Source organism: Halichoerus grypus, chromosome 4 (assembly GCF_964656455.1).
Source record: "Halichoerus grypus chromosome 4, mHalGry1.hap1.1, whole genome shotgun sequence".
Lineage (NCBI taxonomy): Eukaryota > Metazoa > Chordata > Mammalia > Carnivora > Phocidae > Halichoerus > Halichoerus grypus.
This window is the reverse complement of record NC_135715.1, coordinates 172,107,889-172,128,707: the sequence shown is the minus strand read 5'-3', so window position 1 is coordinate 172,128,707 and position 20,819 is coordinate 172,107,889. Positions and strand designations below refer to the sequence as shown.

The following is a 20,819-nucleotide window of genomic DNA, read 5'->3' as shown; positions in this document are numbered from 1 at the left end:
TCAAGCCACCAAGGAATATGGAGTTGGCAAGAAGTGTGCAAGAGTGCACCCCCCTGTATACTGTAGCATTTCCACCATAGAGTAAAAAAAAAATGATGTAAATCACATCAAGAGTAGGGATAATAAGAAAGGTAGGAAAATATTTAGGAAGTGATGAGTTTTTAATATTTACTACCTTTACTTTAAGAAATAATATATTTGATTCTAAGTTTATACAATATGGTTTTTAATAGTGGCTATGTTTAACAAACAGCTAGTAAAATTTCTGCAAATTTAAATATTGGCTCTTGTGAACCAGTACAAGCCAGCTATCACACACCGCTGGTAGGTGCCAAAACTATATAAATATAAGTTATTATTAGTAATGTGACTTAATTTTTATTCTCAGACCCAAATTGCCCCAAAAAGGTAGGTTTAAAAACAAGTGCTTTAGTCCTTTAATTTTACTGTTTGCTTTGATTGGACTGGGGCTTTTCTTTGAATATCTAAGTAGCAGATTTCCAAATTTCTCAGGGTACATAAATGAGCAGATAATAATCTCAGCCATTAGTTGTTGATTCCTGCTAACTTTCCTCTCAAGAAGGTGACTTTTCACTGATGATTCCTTAAATTCTAGGAGCTCTTTATTGCATTCAGCTATGTACTATCTATAATCACTACTATCTCATATGTATTAGGTTGAGCCAGATGGAATCGCTGTTATCCAACCATTTTTGACCTAGAAAACAGTAATTTCATATGCTTCAATCAAATATCTTTGCTCTAGTCAAACTGGTGCCAATGTTCCTCTGTCATTTGTGACTCTGTGTTCATGCAATTTTTCACATCTGAAATAATCTTTCTCCTCCCTCCTCCCGCTACTTCAAACCTCTCATCTTCCAAGACTTAACTCCTACTTTCACCTCTCCCACAAACATAGCCCTGATCACTCGATTCTTCATTAAGCAATTTTAAGCATTGTCTCCCCTGACCTTTTGTGATACTTATATGTACACCACATAATTGAACACAATTATTATCTTTCTCATATTATTTGTATTGGTTCTCGCATTAGCCTTGTCTGTAACTAGACAGTCAGTTCTCTGAAGGGAGAAACTAGAAGTTAACAACATGAAGCCCCTTTTCCTCCTCTGTCAAACGGAGAGATAATGATGTCAACACCATTGGGTGATGTTAGGGTTATATGATAAATCTGGATTATATAGACTCTTCTCTGGAAATTTAAAATGAATGTAATCTACTTTCCTTAATGATTTGAGTAATTCAGGGAAAGGTAAGATTATCATTGTGTATGTCTGGCTTAAGAATGAAAGGTATTGTTATAGTTATTTTTTAGGTAATGTTTTTTGGTTTGAGTCAACTTCCCAATCTTCCAAACAAATACCTAAAAATGGCACAGATAAATGGATAGATAGACAGATAGATGTTGGCGGGGGGGGGGGGGGGCACAGATACGTTTAAAAGTTGAAACGCACTGGATTCCTGTCTAGTTGAGTATACATTAGGATATTGTGGTTCTTATTACCTAAGAATAAAATGATCATTTTATCATTCCTGCACCTAGAGTTTTTTTGTACATTAATAAGTGCTAGCATTTATGAAGAACTTACTATTTTCTAAGGACTTTGCTAAGTGCATTAGCTTATTATATTCATATAGCAGCAATGAGGTATTTTCTATTAGTCCCATTTCACAGATGAAAAAAAATGTAATCTATTTTTTGAGATAGTGAGAAAAGTAACTAAATGAAGGCATTTGCAAAAATATGAGGAGAGATTTAATGAATTCTCACAGAGAGTGACTTTACAACAGTAACTAAATTTTAATTCAGCTTTCTAAAACTCTAGAATGTATTGCTGAAGGGGTATGAAGGGTTATTACCAATACTAGTAAAGTGAATCCCCTCTGAACAAGGCATAATTTCCAAAGCAGTGTATATAGATGGGGGAAAAAAAAAAAAAGGTTTGTAATGACCACTGCTTTCAGGGATAATAGTATATAGTATTCACTCGTTTCTTCTTCTTTTTATTGAACACATACTGTATACAAGGCATACTTAAATATACCAATTACCTCTTCCTTATCCATTGAAATTTAAGTTATTGTATGAATTTTGATTAAGCTGATTACAAAATTTTGAAACACAATGGAATCCAAACGAGGGCCAACGCTCATTTCCTAAATGAACATTTTATGTGCAAACAAACAGCTGCTGGAATTCAACAGAATTTAAAACAAGCTGTTTGTAAATTTTACTGACAGCTGTTTTTGGTGATTTTTGTCAACAGAATTTTCCTGCTTTGCATCACAGCATTTTTTTTTGTTTTTTGTTTTTTTTATTATAGTGTCCCCTCAAAGAATAACTTGCTTGCTTTAATCACGTTTACAGAGATTTATGACTTGATGCTTATTCAGTGGTAGAGCAGTCTCAACACAAAATGTCAGGGAGCCTGTTATAAATGGCTTCTGGCATTCCTACTCTATCTTTTATTTGGCTGGGAGTATTTCTACCTGAAAGTGATAAATCCCTGCTATAACTGCTTTATGTGCTTCAGTAATTACACTGTACAGAAAAAGGGGGTTTTTACTGAGGTGTCTCCTTAAAAATAGCAAGCGATAAAAGGCAGTGGAATGGGCTGAACTCTCAAGTCTATTGAACAAAAAACAATGACCAGTGAAATATCTGTGTCAGACTGTATTTGATAAATGATCAGGCAATGCAGAAGACACCCAAACCTTTAAAACCACCGCTGTAGGGATAGATTAATGTAACTATGTCCGTAGACTAGTTACTTTTGATCCTGTGACAGAAATCTGGCAGATGCCCACAAGAATGGAGCTAACATTCTTTCAAACACCATCTCAAAAGATCTAGATGCTTCTAGAGACTTGGGTAATTTTTCAATAAATTCCAAGGTCTACATGACCTTGAGACTGTGTCCTTCTGTGCAAGTCAGAGACAGCAGCATGTCAAAACAGTTCAGTTTACTGCAGCCAATAACTTGATCAATAGATATATGCACAACTGTACCAATCAAGAAGAGATCCACATTGGTCTTGAGTGGTAGGGACTGATTAATTAGGGCCATACTTTTTTTGTTTGCTTCATATAAGCTATAGTACACAGAACAAACTTATTGTTTTTTTTCATTGCTGAGGATATTTTGCTCTTAAAGGATGAACAAAATACTGTCAGTAAAAGATCTCCAAGTTAATTGAACAAAAACCATAAAGATTTTTTTTATTATCTGGTCCTCACATCATGCCATGGATGGTGTTAGGAATCCAGTGGATACTTCATTTGAGATGATACTAAAAGAGATTATGGTCATTAAACAAAATGCAAGCTGCCTTTCAGAGTCATTGTGTCATATTTGCAAAGGAATTGCTATGGCAAGTATCTCTGCTCCGATAGTCATGAAATGAGTGGCTCCTTCTTACCCCAAATATGTACTCTTTCTTAACAGAATTTTAAAGCAAGGGTAACTTGCTTAGTGCAACTCAAAAATGCTAGAACTAGTCCTAAAATTGGGAATATGTATTGAGCACTTGTTGTGAATTAAGCTTATTGCGAATATATGTATTAAAGCACAGTACATGTCCATTGTGAAGGGATATCCATTGGTTGTGCTGCGCTCCTGGTTTAGAACATTTTTCACGATTTGTAATTCCTTTCTCACAACAACCCCACAAGTGTGAGGTTCGTATACATTCATTCTAAATTTACAAAAGATGAAACTAAGTTCCAAAGTAGGTTAAAACAAGGGGCCCCTGGAGCCCATCCTAGGAAATGGCAGGGCTTGGTCTGTAACCCAGTTCTGCTTCACTCCAGAGCTCTACGCACTTAATCATTATGCCACACTGGATTCCAGAAAAAATAGCACAGAGCTTAGGATTTTAACTTAGGTCAGGAGCATTTTCACCTAGGAAGCCTAGCTTGGTCAAATGTAGAGAGCACAGACCACCCTCCTCGATGCTGTGGCGGTTTGTTCCATGCCATCAATTATCACATTCAATTGTTATTTATTAATTGTTCTCAAACTGCAGTTTTTGGGGGGAGTCTAGGTTTCATAGAGGTCCTTGCAAACCAAGTTCATATCTGACAAAGAGAACGCACTCAGAAGAGTCAAAGCGGCTGATTCCACTGCCTGACACCATAATTAAAAAGCCAGAGAAGAATTAGAGTACATGCTGAATTCGGGAGATAGCTTTACATGCCGCGGCAGGAGAGTCTTGGTATTATGTTTGTCCCATTTTGCTTGTTAAATATGTTTATCCAAGTGAATATGAGGAAGATTTACTACTTTGTGAAATCCTTCACAACACAATGGAAGAAAAAAATTAGCATTTAGACTGTTTTCAACAAACTGTTATATTGAGCCTGCAGATCAGGAAAGAGACCAGATCGAGGTGCCTTTGGAGTATAGTAGCACTACAGATGGTAATCAGTGCAGTGAGGAAGGGCACGAAGAGAGGATAGGTAAACAGGCTCAAGCAAGCCAATTTATCTGCCTCAGAATGCCTGTAGGACCCGAGTTTTATAGTGGATAGGCTGAATAATTTTGTAAGATCCTAAGGTACTGGGGAATACTGCTGAGCTGGAAGAGAGCAGACTGGGAGCAAAATGGAGCAACACACTTCTACTCTGATGTCCTCGGGAGGTCCTTGCGGGGACACAGAAGGGGAATTAAGACATTTAGTCCCTTTTAAAGTGAAGACAAGTTATTGCGAATGCCCTAAACTAAGGCTTTACCAAGACCCTATAGATGGACTGGATTTTCCCGGGAAATTTCTCTCTGGAAGCAGACTTTCAGGATTTGATGCATTCTTCGTGTACCTCATCCTGGATCGGTTGCCCATCTTTTATGCACACACATAAATGCATGTGGGAGAAAGAATTGGCTCTTGAAATTCAGGATCCAGGGCTGAAAGTAAGGGTTGATTCAAAAACACAAATCTCACACCACCTCACGCCTGTCAGAATGGCTAAAATAAAAAACACAAGAAAAGTGTTGGCAGTGATGTGGAGAAAAAGAAACTCTTGCACACTTTTGGTGGGAATGCAAACTGGTGCAGCTAATGTGGGAAACACAGGCAAAAGAAATGTAGCTTAAAATCTTCTTACAGCTTGCAGCCCACTGGTAGATCCCTGAAACATGTAGAGCGTGACCTTCCTCAAGGAACTCGTGGCTGCCTTAGTACCTTCGTGTTTAAAGGGCACCTTATCTTGGCAGCAGCTGGCCCCTCAAGGTCCTGAAAGGCTTGCTGCCAGATTCCTTGGAGTCTTGCCCTATCCCTAACCCCCGCTAATTCAAAAGTAAAAAGTCAGTCACTCCTCACAATCCCGATATAGCTCTTCTGCCCATAGGTCCTGTCCCTGGAGTAGGGAAGTGGTTAAGGTCTAGGCAGGAGAGACAGGAGCCCCCCTGACCCGGCTCTGAAACTATTCCTGGCAGGTGGAGATGCTGAGACAGAGCAGAACAGAGATAAGGGAACAAACCAAAAGGGCACAAGAATCTCAAGGCCACAAGCTTCCCAGTCAGTTCTCAATAAAAGAGCACCTCTAAAAGCCCTCAGTGGCCACCCATTAGGGACCCTTCTCACTCCTGAGAGCTTTTTTCTTTCCTTTCGGCTCTCACCTTCACTTAATAAACTTTCACTTCACTTCACCCTTTTGTGTCCGCACGATTCATTCTTCAACTCCATGAGACAAGAACCCTGCGATCCTGCCACACAGCCACTGTGGAAAACAGTATGAAGGTTCCTCAAAATGTTAAAAATAGAATTTTGATGTGATCCAGCGATTCCACTACTGGATATTTAACCCAAGGAATACAAAATCACTGATTAGAAAAGATACATGCACCCTATGTTTATTGCTGCATTATTTGCAATAGCCAAAAGATGGAAGCAACCCGTGTCCATTCATAGATGAATGTATAAATGTATACACACATACACATAGACACACAATGGAATATTACTCAGCCATAAAAATGAGATCTTCCATTTGCAACAACATGGATAGATCCAGAGGGTATTATGCTAAGTGAAATAAGTATGTCAGAGAAAGACAAATACCATATGATTTCACTCATATGTGGAATTTAAGAAACAAAATAAATGAACACAGAAAAAAAAAGACAAACCAAGAAACAGACTCTTACATATAGAGAATTGGTGGTTACTAGAGGGCACATGGGTGGGGGGGTGGGTGAAATAAATGAAGGAGATTAAGAGTACACTTTTTTTTAATGATTTTATTTATTCATTTGACAGAGAGAGAGAGTAAGAGAGGCAGGCAGAGGAAGAGGGAGAAGCTGACTCCCCGCTAAGCAGAGAGCCAGTCGTGGGGCTCAATCCCAGGACCCTGAGATCATGACCTGAGCCAAAGGCAGCCCCTTAACTGACTGAGCCACCCAGGCGCCCCAAGAGTACACTAATTGTGATGAGCACTGAGTAATGTAAAGAATTGCTGAATCACTATATTATACATCTGGAACTAATGTAACACTGTGCGAACTATACTGGAATTTAACAAGTAAAAGTAAAGTATCCTCCACTTGCACTGTGACAGGGCTGGAAGGAAGGAAGTAGAAGGGCAAGTTGCAGATGGGAGAATAACCTTGCTTATTCTCTTGATGAGTTTATTATGGCCATCATCAAACAGCTGCTGGGAATTTCATGAGATTCGGCGAGAGGTAATGGGGCAATGGCAGAAGGAAGGAAAAGGAAACTAATGGGAGGAAGATCTCATTGCCCCTGTATCACAATTCATTTAGCAGCACTGTACAAATAGGCCAGTGACAACTGTTTGGTCCTTACAGCATTTTACCAAAATGTGAAATTTGCATTTACTCTCATCAGTTACATTATGTCCTAATTAAAAAAGTGTGAGAACTCCCCAATTTACTCCGTTACACACACCATAGCAACGCTTTAAATTTAACATTTCAAGTCTCCTAGAGTTTGATTTCTCTGAGGCTCTGCAAAGAGTAAGCATTGGCTTAACAGGGTTAATAATCAATTTCTTGACTACCTGTGAGATTAAGAAAAAAATTTGGTTTACTATGCTATTATAGGTCAGTTAAAACACCCTATAAGATCTTAGTTTTACCCATTCTGCTTCTACTAACCAAGTGTTTATTTGGAAATATTTTAGATGGCTACAGTGTAGCCTAAGGATTGGAAGGGACTTGGGTGGACACAGGGATTATCAGCCAGAAAACTATGGGAACAGTCTAGGTGAGAATGAGACAAAGGGCCTGTGGTGGAGTGAAGACAGAAGTGGGTAGATTTGAGAGTAAATCAAGGAGGGAAACGCAAAGATTTGGCAGTAGATTGGATGGGGAGGGTGAAGGGTGCTCAGTAGGTGTTATCCATTTAATATGGTGATCAATGAAGGATTCTTATGTGCAGGGTAGACACATCTTTAACAAAACAAGCCTGGAAAAGGTGGAGGGGAGGAGAAAGTTAACTTTAGGAGTAAAGAAGGTGGCATATTCAGTGTCATGATCAAAGCTTTCCCAAGTGTTACGGTAGTCGAAAAAGCAGTCCTTAGAGATTATTCTCAACTAAAAGTTCCCTCCATCCGTTAAGCCTTGCCGAAGGTCCCTAGAGCCGTCGGTTCAGGAAAGCCAAGGACTTGCTTTTTTTCTCGTTTTCACCCCTCCGGGCGATCTGGACCCGCCCCCTTTCCCGCCAACCGCAGGCCCCACCCCCCCCGTCTCGCGCGCCCGGACTTTTGGCGCGTTTCCGCGGCCCCGCCCCCTCGGGCCCCGCCCCCCAGCGTCCTGCCCGCCCAGACTCGGGGACCGCTCTGCCGGGGTCGGGTCGCGGGCCTGCGGCGTCTCGGTCGTTGCCCGAGCCCGCCGCGGCTCCAGCTCTGGGAGGAGCCCTTCCCCGTAAGGCGGGGCGATGCCGGGGAACCGGCAGCCGAGGGTCCGCTCCGGGAACGAGCCTCGTCCTGCGCCCACCATGGAGCCGGAGGGGCGCGGGGCCTGGGCCCACAGCCGCGCCGCGCTCGACCGGCTGGAGAAGCTGCTGCGCTGCTCGCGTTGGTAAAGACGGACCCTCGGGCGGGTTGCCGCGAGGGCGGGGGTCAGGGTCGCCCCAGTCTCGGGGGGGCGGGGATCTTTTCAAACCCCGGGTTCCCTCTTCCCGTTGCCGTCCCGCAGTCGGGCTGGCGAGCAGAGTTAGTACCTGCCCAGGGATCTGGTGTTAAGTTAGCCCCTCCCTGGGCCCCGTTCACAGCCTTTCCGCGCGGCTTTTTTGCCTTTTCTTCACCAAACCCAACGAAGATTGGTAGTTTTCGAACTTAGCGGGCCGGAGACTCGTCTGGAGGTGTGGCTAAAAATGCAGATCTCAGGCCCCGCCCCAGAGATTGATTTCGTAGGGCTGGGGTGGGGCTAAGACATCTGCACTTTTTACAGGGCCCCGGACCCCTGCTGACCAGAGTAATCACGGCACCTCTGCCGAGGGCTGCTGAGTTCGAAGCAGTGTCGCTCATTGCTGAGCTGGCCCTTGGACCATTTCTCCGTAGCAGCTCTTTTGGGGAGAGTTTTGGGTACCCTTGTTGGGGTAGATTCAAGATAGCTGTGTGATGGACGCCGCCATTCTATTTCTCAGTTTCTCATTTCCTTGGTTTAGTCAAAAGCCTGTACGGCTCGAGGTTCCATCCCTTACGGATGCTATTTATTATCGTTTTTTGTTTCTTATTTTCCTTCATGCTGTTGCGCCATGGGAGTCTTCTCACTTCCAGGTTTTCATTATATCTGAAGACATGATTTTCATGACTGCTACTCCATGCTTCTTTTCCTGTAGCTTTTCGTACTGTACAAACCAAGTAGGTTTATAAAACGCAAGAAGGAATTGTCACCTTTTTCATTTCTTCCAAAAGCATTGATTGAGCACCTGCTGTGCGTACAGCTCAGTATTTCTGCATCAGTATCACTCAGGTTTTCTCTCTGCTTGTAGCTGTCCTGACTGTGTTTCTTTTTTGGACTTTGTTTTGATTTGTTTTTTTTCCCTCTGATTTCCAACCTGCAGAACTTAGATATACATAAAGTACAAGTAACACCGCAGCTTTTTCTTTAAAAATGAAATGGGCTTAGCTGTGGGGCACCTGGGTGGCTCAGTAGGGTAAGCGTGGGGCCCTTGATTTCCGCTCGCATCAGTGATCTCAGGGTCCTGAGATCTAGCCCAGGATGGGGAGTCTGCTTGAAATTCTCCCTTTCCTTCTCCCTCTGCCCCTCCCCCTCTTCTCCCTCTCTTTCTCTTTTTTCTCTCTCTCTCTCAAATAAATCTTAAAAAAAAAAAAGAAAGAAATGGACTTAACTGTCACAGACTTTTGCACTTATATTTTGTTTTATAAAACTTTAAAAAATCATTGCACCCATTAGAAAAGTGGCACTTTCGCTAGCACATGGAGACATTCTGAGTCGTGTATGTTTTTTCATAACACAGGGGTCATCCATCTGAGAATAAGAAATTTAAAACTGGCTCTGCCAGTTGCTATAATAGAAGCAATTGTAATCATACCTTCATAGTTCAACAAAAGTTAGACATTCGGATGGGACATTTTTGTATGGAAGGCATTAGGGCAGGCAGCAGCCTGGTGCTTTGCTTAGACTGGAGAGTCAGACTGTCTGAGTTCAGGTTCTAGCTTTGACACTATGGCCCAGGTCATTCAAATTCTCTGCCTTGGTTTCCCTGAGTGATAATAGTGCTCAGCTCATCCACCTATGAGGATTCCTTAATAATATATTATTGAGCACCAGCAAAGTGCTGTTTTGGCACTAGGGCTTCGTTAGTGAACAAAGCAGACAAAAACCTCAATCCTTATGACGCTAACATTCTGTGGGAGGGAAGAAACTAAATGAAATTATACGTGCACAGTGTTGAGTATGTTGGTTGTCATAGGATAAGTGTTAAATAATAGCTATCTTACAAAAATACAAAGAAGTATAGCCTGCTTGCTGAGTGGTTCGGGGAAGACAAAGTAGGTGATTTATAAGAATAATCTATAGGTTGTCCTAAAATCTAATATAGCCAATTTCACTTTTTATCCCCAACCAAATATTTTTCCAGTTTCTAACTGAAGTGAGCAGACAATAAGAGCCAGAGGCTTGAAAGTGGACATTAGTAACTAGGTCCAGACTTAATATAATTCATTCTGTTGGCTGGAGAATAATAGTGAACTCCAGTGATTTTTCTTAAAAAATTAGTATATGAACCACTGATGGAATAACTAAACTCACCTGTTTCTTTGCATTTTTTAACCTAGGGCTGTGCAAACTTCCTGTAAAAAGTCAAAAAATAACTATTTCAGGCTTTGCTGGCCACAGTCTCTGTTCTTAATCTTTTTGTTTTTTTACAGCCCTTAAAAACAGGGGCGCCTGGGTGGCTCAGTCAGGTCACCATCCCAGGATGCTGGGATCCAGCCCCGCATAGGGCTCCCTGCTCAGCGGGGAGTCTGCGTCTCCCTCTGCCTTTGCCCCTCTCCCCTCCTCATGCTCTCTTGTGCAGGCGCGCTCTCTCTCTCTCAAATAAAATCTTCAAACAAAACAAAAAAAAACCCAAAAAGCATTCTTAGCTCAAGGCTGTACAAAGATAGTCTTGATTTGGTGCATAGGCTATAGTTGGCCAAACTGTTTTAATGAATAGAATGTCTTAACTTTAAAGATCCTTCTCAGTGTAAAATTTTATATCCCATGAGATTTAATATTTAGAAATGATTTTGTGGTCTTCTCGGTGTCTCTCTATGTTTTGGCACTGTTCGTAGTGAATAAAGCATGGCCAATTTTTCCTTACCCATGGGGAGAAAAAAAAACAAAAAAAAACAAAAAAACCAAACCCGTTCTTTCCACCTCTGCCTTTTCCTAGTATCCGCCTGATATCATTGCTTGAAAGGAGCAACTCTGGATGGTCTGCTGCTTGCTTTTGCTACCCACCATTCATAGCAGTGTCATGTTATTTGAAATTGTGTGTCAGTATGCCCTTTTACAGAGTTTCAGAGTTCTACCCAGTGGGCTAGTGATTACCCCGATTACCCTCACATTCAGCTTGCAGCTGTCATCTATATTGCGTTCCCAGGTGTCACCTGTCTCGCGTAGCATATTGGATCTATTTTGCAGGAAGCATTACTTGAGGGTGAGGGTGGATTGGCTACATTACAGGGCATCCTTTCTTGACCTTTAACATGAGTGTGGCTCCAAGGTGAAGGGGATGAAATTTTTCAAGAGGCCAGATGTGACATTTGTGTTAGGTCCAAGCCTCACAACCAGATAGAAGCTATTTAAAGATTTGGAAAAATGAGGACGACTATGTCATTTGAGAAGCTGGCAGAAAGCATAGTTAGTAATAACATGTTCCTAAAGGCAATAGGAAAAAAATAATAGGAGCTGTAGTGTAAAAGCCCACATGTCATATGACACTATTTTGTGAATTAAAATAATTAGGTACCGCTTGCCATTTGGAACAGGGGGGCTTTGACCTCTACTACAATGTAATTTGGAGTTCTAGCACGTTTTAAATCGACTTTTAGTAAAAAATAAAAAAGGAATCTTGTGATTTTTAGGGTAGGGGATTTTATTTTTCTAAATTATCTTTCGTCATTGTTTAAAGGCGGTCAGGATTGTTTTCGCTTATTGAATAGCTTAGTTGTTGAGAGCATTGATTTTGAACACTGGCTTCCAGTCGTGGCTCAGTGATTTTGGGTAAATTATTTTATCTTTGTATGCTTTTTTCATTTGCAAAATGAATTAGTAGTAGTTTCTATCTTATAAGGTTGTTATGGGAATTAAATGAGTTAATATTTATAAGATACTTAGAGCAGTGCCTATTATGTTCTAAGTGCTGTATGAATGTTTGTAAAACACAGGATAGATTTCCTGACCCCAGCGTTAAGCTTTTGCCTTCATTAGTTTTGAAGGTTCAGAAGCATTTTAATAGGCCAGTGATCCTTAAATGGGATGATTACTCCTTTGGCATGCTCTGGTGCTGATTCTTTGTTAGGACCACAAGCGATCACTGAGGCACTACGTTAGTGATGCTATGGTGAGACATTTTCTACTCTTAAGAAGCAAATGCTTAACTGTAAGGGATAAAATGCACACAGAGTTCAGGGAAAATTAGGATGAGGGCCACGGAGATGCAGAGAAGAGTACTTGGATGGTGCCAGGACAGGAAAGCTTCATGGCTTTTGAATTGGGCCTTGGAAAGATTTTCATAGATGGAGACAGGTGGAATGTGCTAATCACAATATACTAAAAGGTACTGTAGAATAAAGGGGAAGTGAGTCAGGTGGGCAAAGAGTTAAGAAAGGGTCAGATCAGAGAGTGATTAGTGGCCTAAAACAGACTATTGAGTCGGTTTGCATATTTCCTAAGGAGAAGCGATTAGTGTTAACTTCCCTGTAACTCTGGTGTCCTCATCTATAAAATGAGGAAAATGGACTAAGTAGCCCTTTCTAAGGCTCCCTTCAGTTTGCAGATTCCATAATTATTAGTTTCCACTGGATGTAAATTTTTGTTTAAAACTTTTATTGAGGTTTAACATACATCCAGAAAAGGGCACAAATCATTGGTGTTCAGCATGTATCATATATCCCTCCTAATTGTGGGATTGATTTACTTAATGTGGTATTTTGATTCTTTGATAACCTGTTGCCTTCAGTTATATTACACATTTCATAAAGACAGGTTCACATTTGTAGCCACGGTGCTGAAGACATAGTTTCTTAGTGTTTGTTAAATTAATGTATAAAAGAATTTAGGTTAAGTTGGGATGACATTTGAGGAGTCTTTGCAGGTGGAAATACCAAAAGGACCTGGTTAATTTCACTTGCCTCACCAAGAATCCTCCATAGTTTCCTGGGGTTAGTTACCCATAGTAAACAATGACTAAGGACTTAGGGCAAATGTAGAAGGCAAAGGTCTTTCTCCCTGGGAGTTAGAGCTAGAACCGTGACTTGCACAGGCCTACACATACCTGGTATTATATAGGGCTTGGGACTGCCAGAGAAACTTACCAGAGACATTGAGCATCTGTTTCTTATAGTATAGGGGATCGTCTTACAAGTGGAGTTGTTATATGGGTCTGGGACTTAGAGGAGGGATTTCAGGCTGGGAGTGTACTTTTGACAGTCATCTGGATGTAAGATGGTAATTTAAGGCATACTTCTAGAAGTGAGCAGGGAAGCGAATATAAAGATGAACGCCTGTGTCTGAGCCTTGAAACTCAACATTTGAACATTCGGTGGAAGAGGTGAAGCTTTAAGGACAGTTACTTAGGTACTGTTTTGCTTTGGAAGAAAGGGAATAGAGGACAGAGTAAACCGGTACTGTTTGAGTCAGACATACATGATATTCTCTGTGGCTTGTCTGTCTCATAACAGTAGATCCTATTATAATTAATCGTTAATAGATAGAAGTCTGTTGCCCATTTGGCTTTTTGGTATATTGGCTCATTGATTTATTCATTATTTACTAACACTAAACATTTAGCCATGATTTTTAAAAAATTTTTCCCATGTGATTTACTTGAATTTGGCATACAAAATACACAGAATAAGATGCTTTCGAGTCATTATTCATATCCCTTACTTGATAACAATTTTGTTTATTCTAAAGATAAATACAAGAAATTGTTTAATTGGCTTGGAAAACTTGTTAACCAGATGTGTTGGTCCACACTTGGCAAAATAACCTGGCAGTTTTCTAAAATGTAAGAGCGCTGTGGTAGCTAGCTGTCTTGCCTAACGTTAAATAGCAGTTTATTTCATAGAAGCTTAGGGAGCTGTTCTGTTAAGAAATAGGTCTGCCTCCGTATTGTAATCTCAGCTGAATTTACTGTCCTATTTCTTCTTTGCAAAGAAATTTTTATTTCAATAGGACCTTTTTATAAAAAAAAGATTGTTTGTTCTCACTACTTAGTTCTTCCCTAAGTTATAATCCTCTGACTGCGCCGATCTTTCCAAATCAACTACATGTAAAGTAACAGAAATATGACTGCAGATGGGAAAAAGTAGAGTAGCTGAATTTTCAAGGTACAGAAATCCTGTTACCATGCAAATGTCTTTTCTTATTCTTCTGTATTTTTCTTTCTTTTTAATATATATGTATATCAAAGAAAGAATAGGGTAAGGATAAAATAGAATTGTTAATATAAATACATTTTTGCGTGTAGTTTTCCATTTGCTTCATTCACTAAGGATTTATCGAAATTCTGCTGTTCATATAGCACCATGCTAGGGAGGTAATAGTGTGTTGGGGAGCTCAGAAAAAATAAAAGTCAACATCTCTTGTTTGTAGGGCTACAATCTATTTGGAGACCAGTGGGAAAAATAGGGAATCAAGCAGATAAAATACAAAATATTTCGCTTTCAGCATTGATTTCCAGAGCTCCAACTAGATTCCATCTCTCTGGAACGTTAGAGTGTTTCGTACTTCTCTTAAGTCATATACTAACTTTGCTTATAAAATTACCTAGTTCAATTATAAGCCCCTTAGTATATAGATTGTGTTGCAGGCAACCTTGTGTCCTTACGTGTCTGGTGCAAGGTACAGATTTTGCATAAGTGATGGTATAGAAACTAAAATCCAAGAATTTCTGTGCTTCTTTGTTCAGTGTTGTTTTTATTTTATCATCCTGGATAGTATTTGGACGTGTTGGGCTTGAATAGTTTTGGGGGTGGGAGGGAGGAAGGGTATTCTAGGCTGGGGAGAACATTCTAAGCAGTCCTGGGCTTGGTTTTGGACATTGGGTGTTATTTGAGAAATTTTGCAGACTGTTGAGAGCAGAGTTTTTGTGGAGGAGCAGTATAAGAAAAGGTTGCCTGCTTTGTAGTTACTGGATTGTGAAGAACTTCTTAATAATAAGTTTTTAAAAATTGAAAGTAATACATGCGTTAAAATATCAAGGTATGTGGCCATGAAATAAGTGAATGACAGGTGAGCCCGAATCCTTTTCTTTAAGGACCCACTATGATCAATTTTTTTGTGTATCTTTTAATAAGAGGTTGTCTGTGTTTATATCAGCATTATCTGCCTCAGATGAGAAGATGCTGTACATCAGGAGATGTGTCATGATGTATGTAACCATTTCCTTGTTGATTAAAATTTAGATTGTTTCTGGTCTTTTGTGGTAATCTGTGCTGGAGTGAATATCCTTGTCCATTGGCCTTTACATTTTAAAATTTTTTATTAAAATTATACATGAACATAGTCAACAAAGTCAATAAGGCAAAGACATAATGGAAACATTCTTTTGCTTCATCTGTACTTCAGATACAACCTCTTTCATCTCTTAGTTCTTCATAATTTACGTCTACATTTCCAAATGATATGTTTCTATTGCTACTTCTTGAATTTTTCCATTTTAGACATTTATTTATTTACTTTCTAACTTCCTACTCTAAAAGATGAGTTTTCTTATTATCTATTAACTTTCTACTATGGAAGATGACTAAGTATAGAATTTGAAGTACAAAATAATTTTCAATCATTATTTTGAAGGCCAGGCATCCCTGTTATCCTTGAGATGTCTTATGCTATTCTGAGTCCTTTAAAAAAAAAAAAAAAAAAAAAAATATATATGTATTTATGACATTTTAGTTTTATTATTTCTTAATCTCTGGAATTTTTTGGTATCCTGTCTTAAGTAGATATTTTTGGTCTTTTGAAGTTTCAGTTTTGCAAGCATCTCAGTATCTCTAAAGGATAAATTCCTGGCAGGGGAATAGTTGAATTAAAAGTGGGTGCATTTAAAATTTTGGTAGATATTATCTGGTTGTAATAGAAATTGTTTTATTCCACAGTATCTTCTCAGCTAAGCTCTAGGCATTGTCAGAAAGCCTGGCTCTGACATAGATCATTGCCACCCTCTGCATCTGCACTTTTGAGCTCTTCAGTAACATTCTTTTGAACTTGACATAGCTCCCTCCCAGTCTTGGTTATAACACCCCTCTCCCTGCTCCTTCCCCTATGCTCACAGGCACATACTTCTCCGTCACTCCTCCAGTGTTGTTCCTCATCTGTTAACAGCAACAAAATATATTTTAGCTCACTAATTAGAATAATTAGTACAGTTGATCAGTTATTCATAGATATTAGATTCATTGCTAATTACACTGTAGCATCTCATCGCTAGGGTGAAGGATCAGAACCATAGATAAAGGGTTCAGAGTCATCTTAGAAAGGAAATTTAAGTTTAGAAACAGAATCAAGGCATTGAGTAGAGTACTACCATAGAAAGCCGAAGTCTGTGGACTGCATCCTGGGCGTAAGCCTACAACTGAGAGACAGGAAAGAAGCAGTTAACGAAATGCTGAAATGGGCAGATAAATGTGCTGTAAGAAAATTAAGACTCAACAGAAGGAAAGGTTTCAGGAAAGAAGTTGAGGTCAACGTTACTTCACAGAAGGGTCAGGGAAAATGAGGCCTAAAAGTGCTTTTGGGGAGCGGTTTCAGCAGTGTTGGGAGTTAAAGCTAGGGAGGTAAGGAGATGGAGTGAACTCTGTACAGCACTTAGGACCTTTGATCTGTAGGGAAGAGCTGGGGTTGAAGGTAGAGTGAGAGGCAGGATCTAAAGAAAGTGCTTTTTTTTAGGGTGGAAGAGAGAGTACCTACCTGTGCATGTTTAGGCAGATGGAAGAAGAAAGGTGACTATAATGATGAGAATAGACCACTTTAGGAGACAGAGAAGATAAGGGATCTAGGGAGAGATCCAGCAGCACATTTTAAGAAGGAAGAGTGACTACAGGAGATCTTTTCCTCTGAGCCTGAAGGGACGGATAGCATTATGGATGAAGAGGTAGGAATGGGTGGTGAAAAGCTCACACTGTTCATCTCCAGTCAGGTTAATGGGATTTCAGAGCATGGAGATTGTTTCAAATAGCATCTATTCATTTGTTTACTCACCGCAAATATGTGCCACTTTGGTAGAGATGCAAAGGTGAAGAAATTACCAACTAAATGTATAGAGACACATTTATCTCTCTCTCTCTCTCTTTTTTTTTTTAGAGAGCGAGCGAGCAGGGGGAGGGGCAGAGGGAGAGGGATAGAGAGAATCCCAAGCGGACTCTGCACTGAACCCAACGCGGAGCTTTGTCTCACGACCCTAAGATCCTGACTTGAGCTGAGATCGAGTCCAACGCTTAACTGACTGGGCCACCTAGGCACTCCTATCTCCCTGTCTTTTTATAATTGTTAGTCATAGCCTGAGAGTGGGCGAGGAAGGAGTGGACTGCGGGGCCTATCTGGCCTTGTAGATTGGTGTCTGTGAGTGTCTCAGAGGTCAGTGGAAATGGGGTGGTGGTGAAGGTGACTGTGAAGTAGTTAACTCTGGCCTAGGGAATCCAAGGAGCTAATGAACTGAATGGTGTTCTCTCAAGGTGGAGTGTGACCTGAAGGTGGAGGTTTGGTCAGAGTGATGGAATGAAAGAGATACAGGGAATTATTATGATGGGGGAGGTGAAACACCACCACTTCTGAGAACTTAGAGCAGAGCTTGGAATGAAGTAGAATTCAGCACGCTTGATTAGGAGATAAGAGATGAGATTTGGTAGATGAAATCATGAACAAAAATTACAGGAGGAGCATGGGCGCTGGAGCAGAGATCATCTTAATTGCCAGAATCACAAAAGTGGCTGGCATGTCACAAGTCATATTTTTATTGCTGTGATCTGTGTAGTGTGATAGAAAAATCAGTATTGTGAGTTTTAAAAAAGTAATGGGTTTTATAATGTCAGTGAGCACCATTTTTGGTATCTTGAGGATAGATAACATTGTAGGTGTGTACTGTTTTTAGCATTCTTTCTGAAAGCTCAATTTCACTTTAATGTTCATATCTATTAAAATGTGCAGTGTGATACTTTTGATCTTTCAAGAAATGTGGAAAACTGTTTTTATTGATATGTGGTAATGTGTACAGAGGTAATTGGATAATAATGGTGTAAATACCTAAAGGTCCTAAGGTTAGTGTAATAAACCAAGCACAAAAAAATGTTCATCCTTTGAAAGCTTTATTTTTCCTGTTTGCTCTCACTGCATTACGCCCTCTGAAAGTAATGACTTGATGTGTTTATTAATAAGTAAGTACTGTTACTTTCAGAGGGTTATCAAATGTAGCAGGTACTTTGATGGACAAAATTGTGTTTCTGTCTCTCTTCCCCCAATGCCATGAATCTCATTCAGTCTGCAGAATGATGATTCCTGTTTGCGGTTGCTTAAAGAACAAAACCGTCAACCAATTGTGAACTGAAAGAATGGGTGTATTTTTGACAAGGCATCAATGAAATGTAAATGGCCACTTAACAATAGCCAGAAACCAGTGTATTCCTATGGGAAATTGTGAATTCTTAGGGTCAAAGTGATCAGATGTCCTGATTTTCCTGGGTCAGCCCTGGTTTATACCTGCTTGTCCCGGTGTCCTATTCAGTTATCACGCCCCTTCACTCTCAGAAATGTTCTCATATGGATAATATATGGTCATTCTATTTTTAAGTCTTATTTTGAAATTTATGGTCTGTACTTTGAATCATTAGGTGAAGATGTATCTTATAGTTGAAAGAAGCAGAGCCAGTGGTTGTTTTTGCCTGTAAGAGTATAGAGATACTTGCACAGAGTTGCTTCTGTGATTTCCCAGTATGTGCATTATAGAAAATGTTACAGTGTGTACTGAGTTTGGTAGTAGCTATTTGAGTCCAGCAGATGTGTGAGGATACAGTATTTAATCAGGTAGTAACAGCCTTTCAAATAAATACATCCTAATTTCTTTTTCTGCTTAATATCTTCTGAGAAAGAGAACTATGGTAGTGATACGCCTTGGATTTATAAAATGTTGGGTGTAAAATGTTTATCTAACAATGACCTAAGTCTTGATTGTTTTCTTTTCTTCAAACAGCACTCATATTCTGAGGGAGCCTGTGTGTTTAGGGGGGTGTGAGCACATCTTCTGTAGGTAAGTAATTATGGCTTGATACTTAGTGTTTCTATATTTTTTACTAGGTCATCATCATGTAATCATATTAATAATAACATTACATTATGTTTATGTAGCTCTCATAGACTGCAGATAACTTACTGTACATTCTCTCATTTTGATTCTTACAACTGTCTTAATTTGCAAATAAGAGCATCAAAACTCAAAGGGGATGACTTGTCCAAAGTTGCAAAGCTTACTAAGTAGCTTGGCTAAGCTTGGGGAGAAAAATCTATTGTGTATTTGAAGTATGTCTCTTTTTTTTCCTTCCAGTTAGTTTTGAGTCTAGACTTTCCAGATTATGAAAATCTAGTTCTTTCTTTTTTTTTTTTTTAAAGATTTTATTTATTTATTTGATAGAGACACAGCAAGAGAGGGAACACAAGCAGAGGGAGTGGGAGAGGGAGAAGCAGGCTCCCCGCTGAGTGCGGGACCCTGGGATCCTGACCTGAGCCGAAGGCAGACGTTTAAACGATTGAGCCACCCAGGCGCCCCTGAAAATCTAGTTCTTATAGTTAGTGGGTTGATTTTCTAGGGTTGCTGTAACAAAGTACCAAAGATTGGGTGCTTTAGAGTGACAGAAATTTATTGTCTCACAGTTCAGGAGGCTAGAATTCTGAGAGCAAGGTGACAAGCAGGGCTGTGAGGAAGACTCTGTTCCATGATTCACTTCTACCTTCTGGTGGAGAATCTTTGTCTTCTGGCATCTTTGGCATTCCTTGGCTTGTAGATACATCATTCTGATTTGAACTTCCATGTTCACATAGCTTTCTCTCTTGTGTGCATATTTGTTTCTGTGTCCAAACTTCCCCTTTTCTGTAAGAATGCTAGTTATATTGGATTAAGCCTCACCTCGATGATCTCATGTTAATTTGATCATCCAGAAAGATCCTATTTCCCAAAAAGATCACATTCTTAGGTATTAAGACATCAACATCTTTTTGGGGGACACAGTTCAAGCCATAACAGTTACTGTGAAGTTATATCCGTGTTCTAGTAGGAAAGCCCTGGCTTATAGATTAGAATACTAGATTTTCATCTCATTCTATTTCTTATTTTGGAGAAATAAATTCAAGGACTGAATGTCTTAGTTTAATTGTCTGAGACAGGGTTGATATAGCCTCCTTTGAGTAGTTTTTTCATGATTACAGTTACGACTATGTGACTATCTGGCACGAGCCACTGCAATGTGAGTTAAGCACATATGAAAATAATTTACTGCATGACTGCTGTGGGCTGGGATGCGTGGGAAGCAATTATGCTTGGGGTCCCAAATTTCTTTCTGGAAACATGGATCTGATATATGGGACATATCCAGCTGGAGGGGGGATAGGAAATAGTACCTGTTGCTTACCTGATAACTCCATTTGGATGATGACAGGGGATTTCAGACTGGCCGGTTGTGCAGAGCATGTCTGTTGGCCATTCTCCCCTTCCGTCGGTGATCTTCGTGGCCATAAAGGGTACCACTGATTGCAGAATTGCTCAAGGCAAAAGCCGCAAGTCATACCTGATTGCTCTTTCTTCCTTATCACATTATTAAGTTCTGTCAGCTCCACCTCAAAATGTCCCTTGAATCTTGAATTTTCCCACTTTGCTCTGTATTTACTACTGTTTACACTTTGGTCCAAGCCACTATCCTATTCTCTCCTCAGATTGTTGTCCTAAATTTCTAACTGGTTCCCTTCCCCATTTTCTCCATTCTTACCAGTGATCTTTTAAAAATGTAAAATCACATCCATATCATTACCCTCCTTAAAATCCTCTAGTGGCTTCTATTACAGTTAGAATAAAATCCAAACTCTTCACTCTAAGGTTCAGAAGACCCTCTGCAGGAC

At 40.0% G+C, this 20,819-nt stretch overlaps 1 protein-coding gene across 1 annotated transcript in view; it reads left to right on the top strand.

Moving 5' to 3' along the window:
* Window positions 1–7,821: 7,821 nt before the first annotated feature.
* Window positions 7,822–20,819, top strand: part of BARD1 (BRCA1 associated RING domain 1) — an 81,897-nt gene continuing 68,899 nt past the window's right edge. The window contains exons 1-2 of the mRNA XM_078070032.1: window positions 7,822–8,060; window positions 18,904–18,960. Of these exons, the coding sequence (XP_077926158.1) occupies window positions 7,918–8,060; window positions 18,904–18,960 (200 nt within the window). The 5' untranslated portion in view covers window positions 7,822–7,917. The remainder of the gene's footprint in view (window positions 8,061–18,903; window positions 18,961–20,819) is intronic.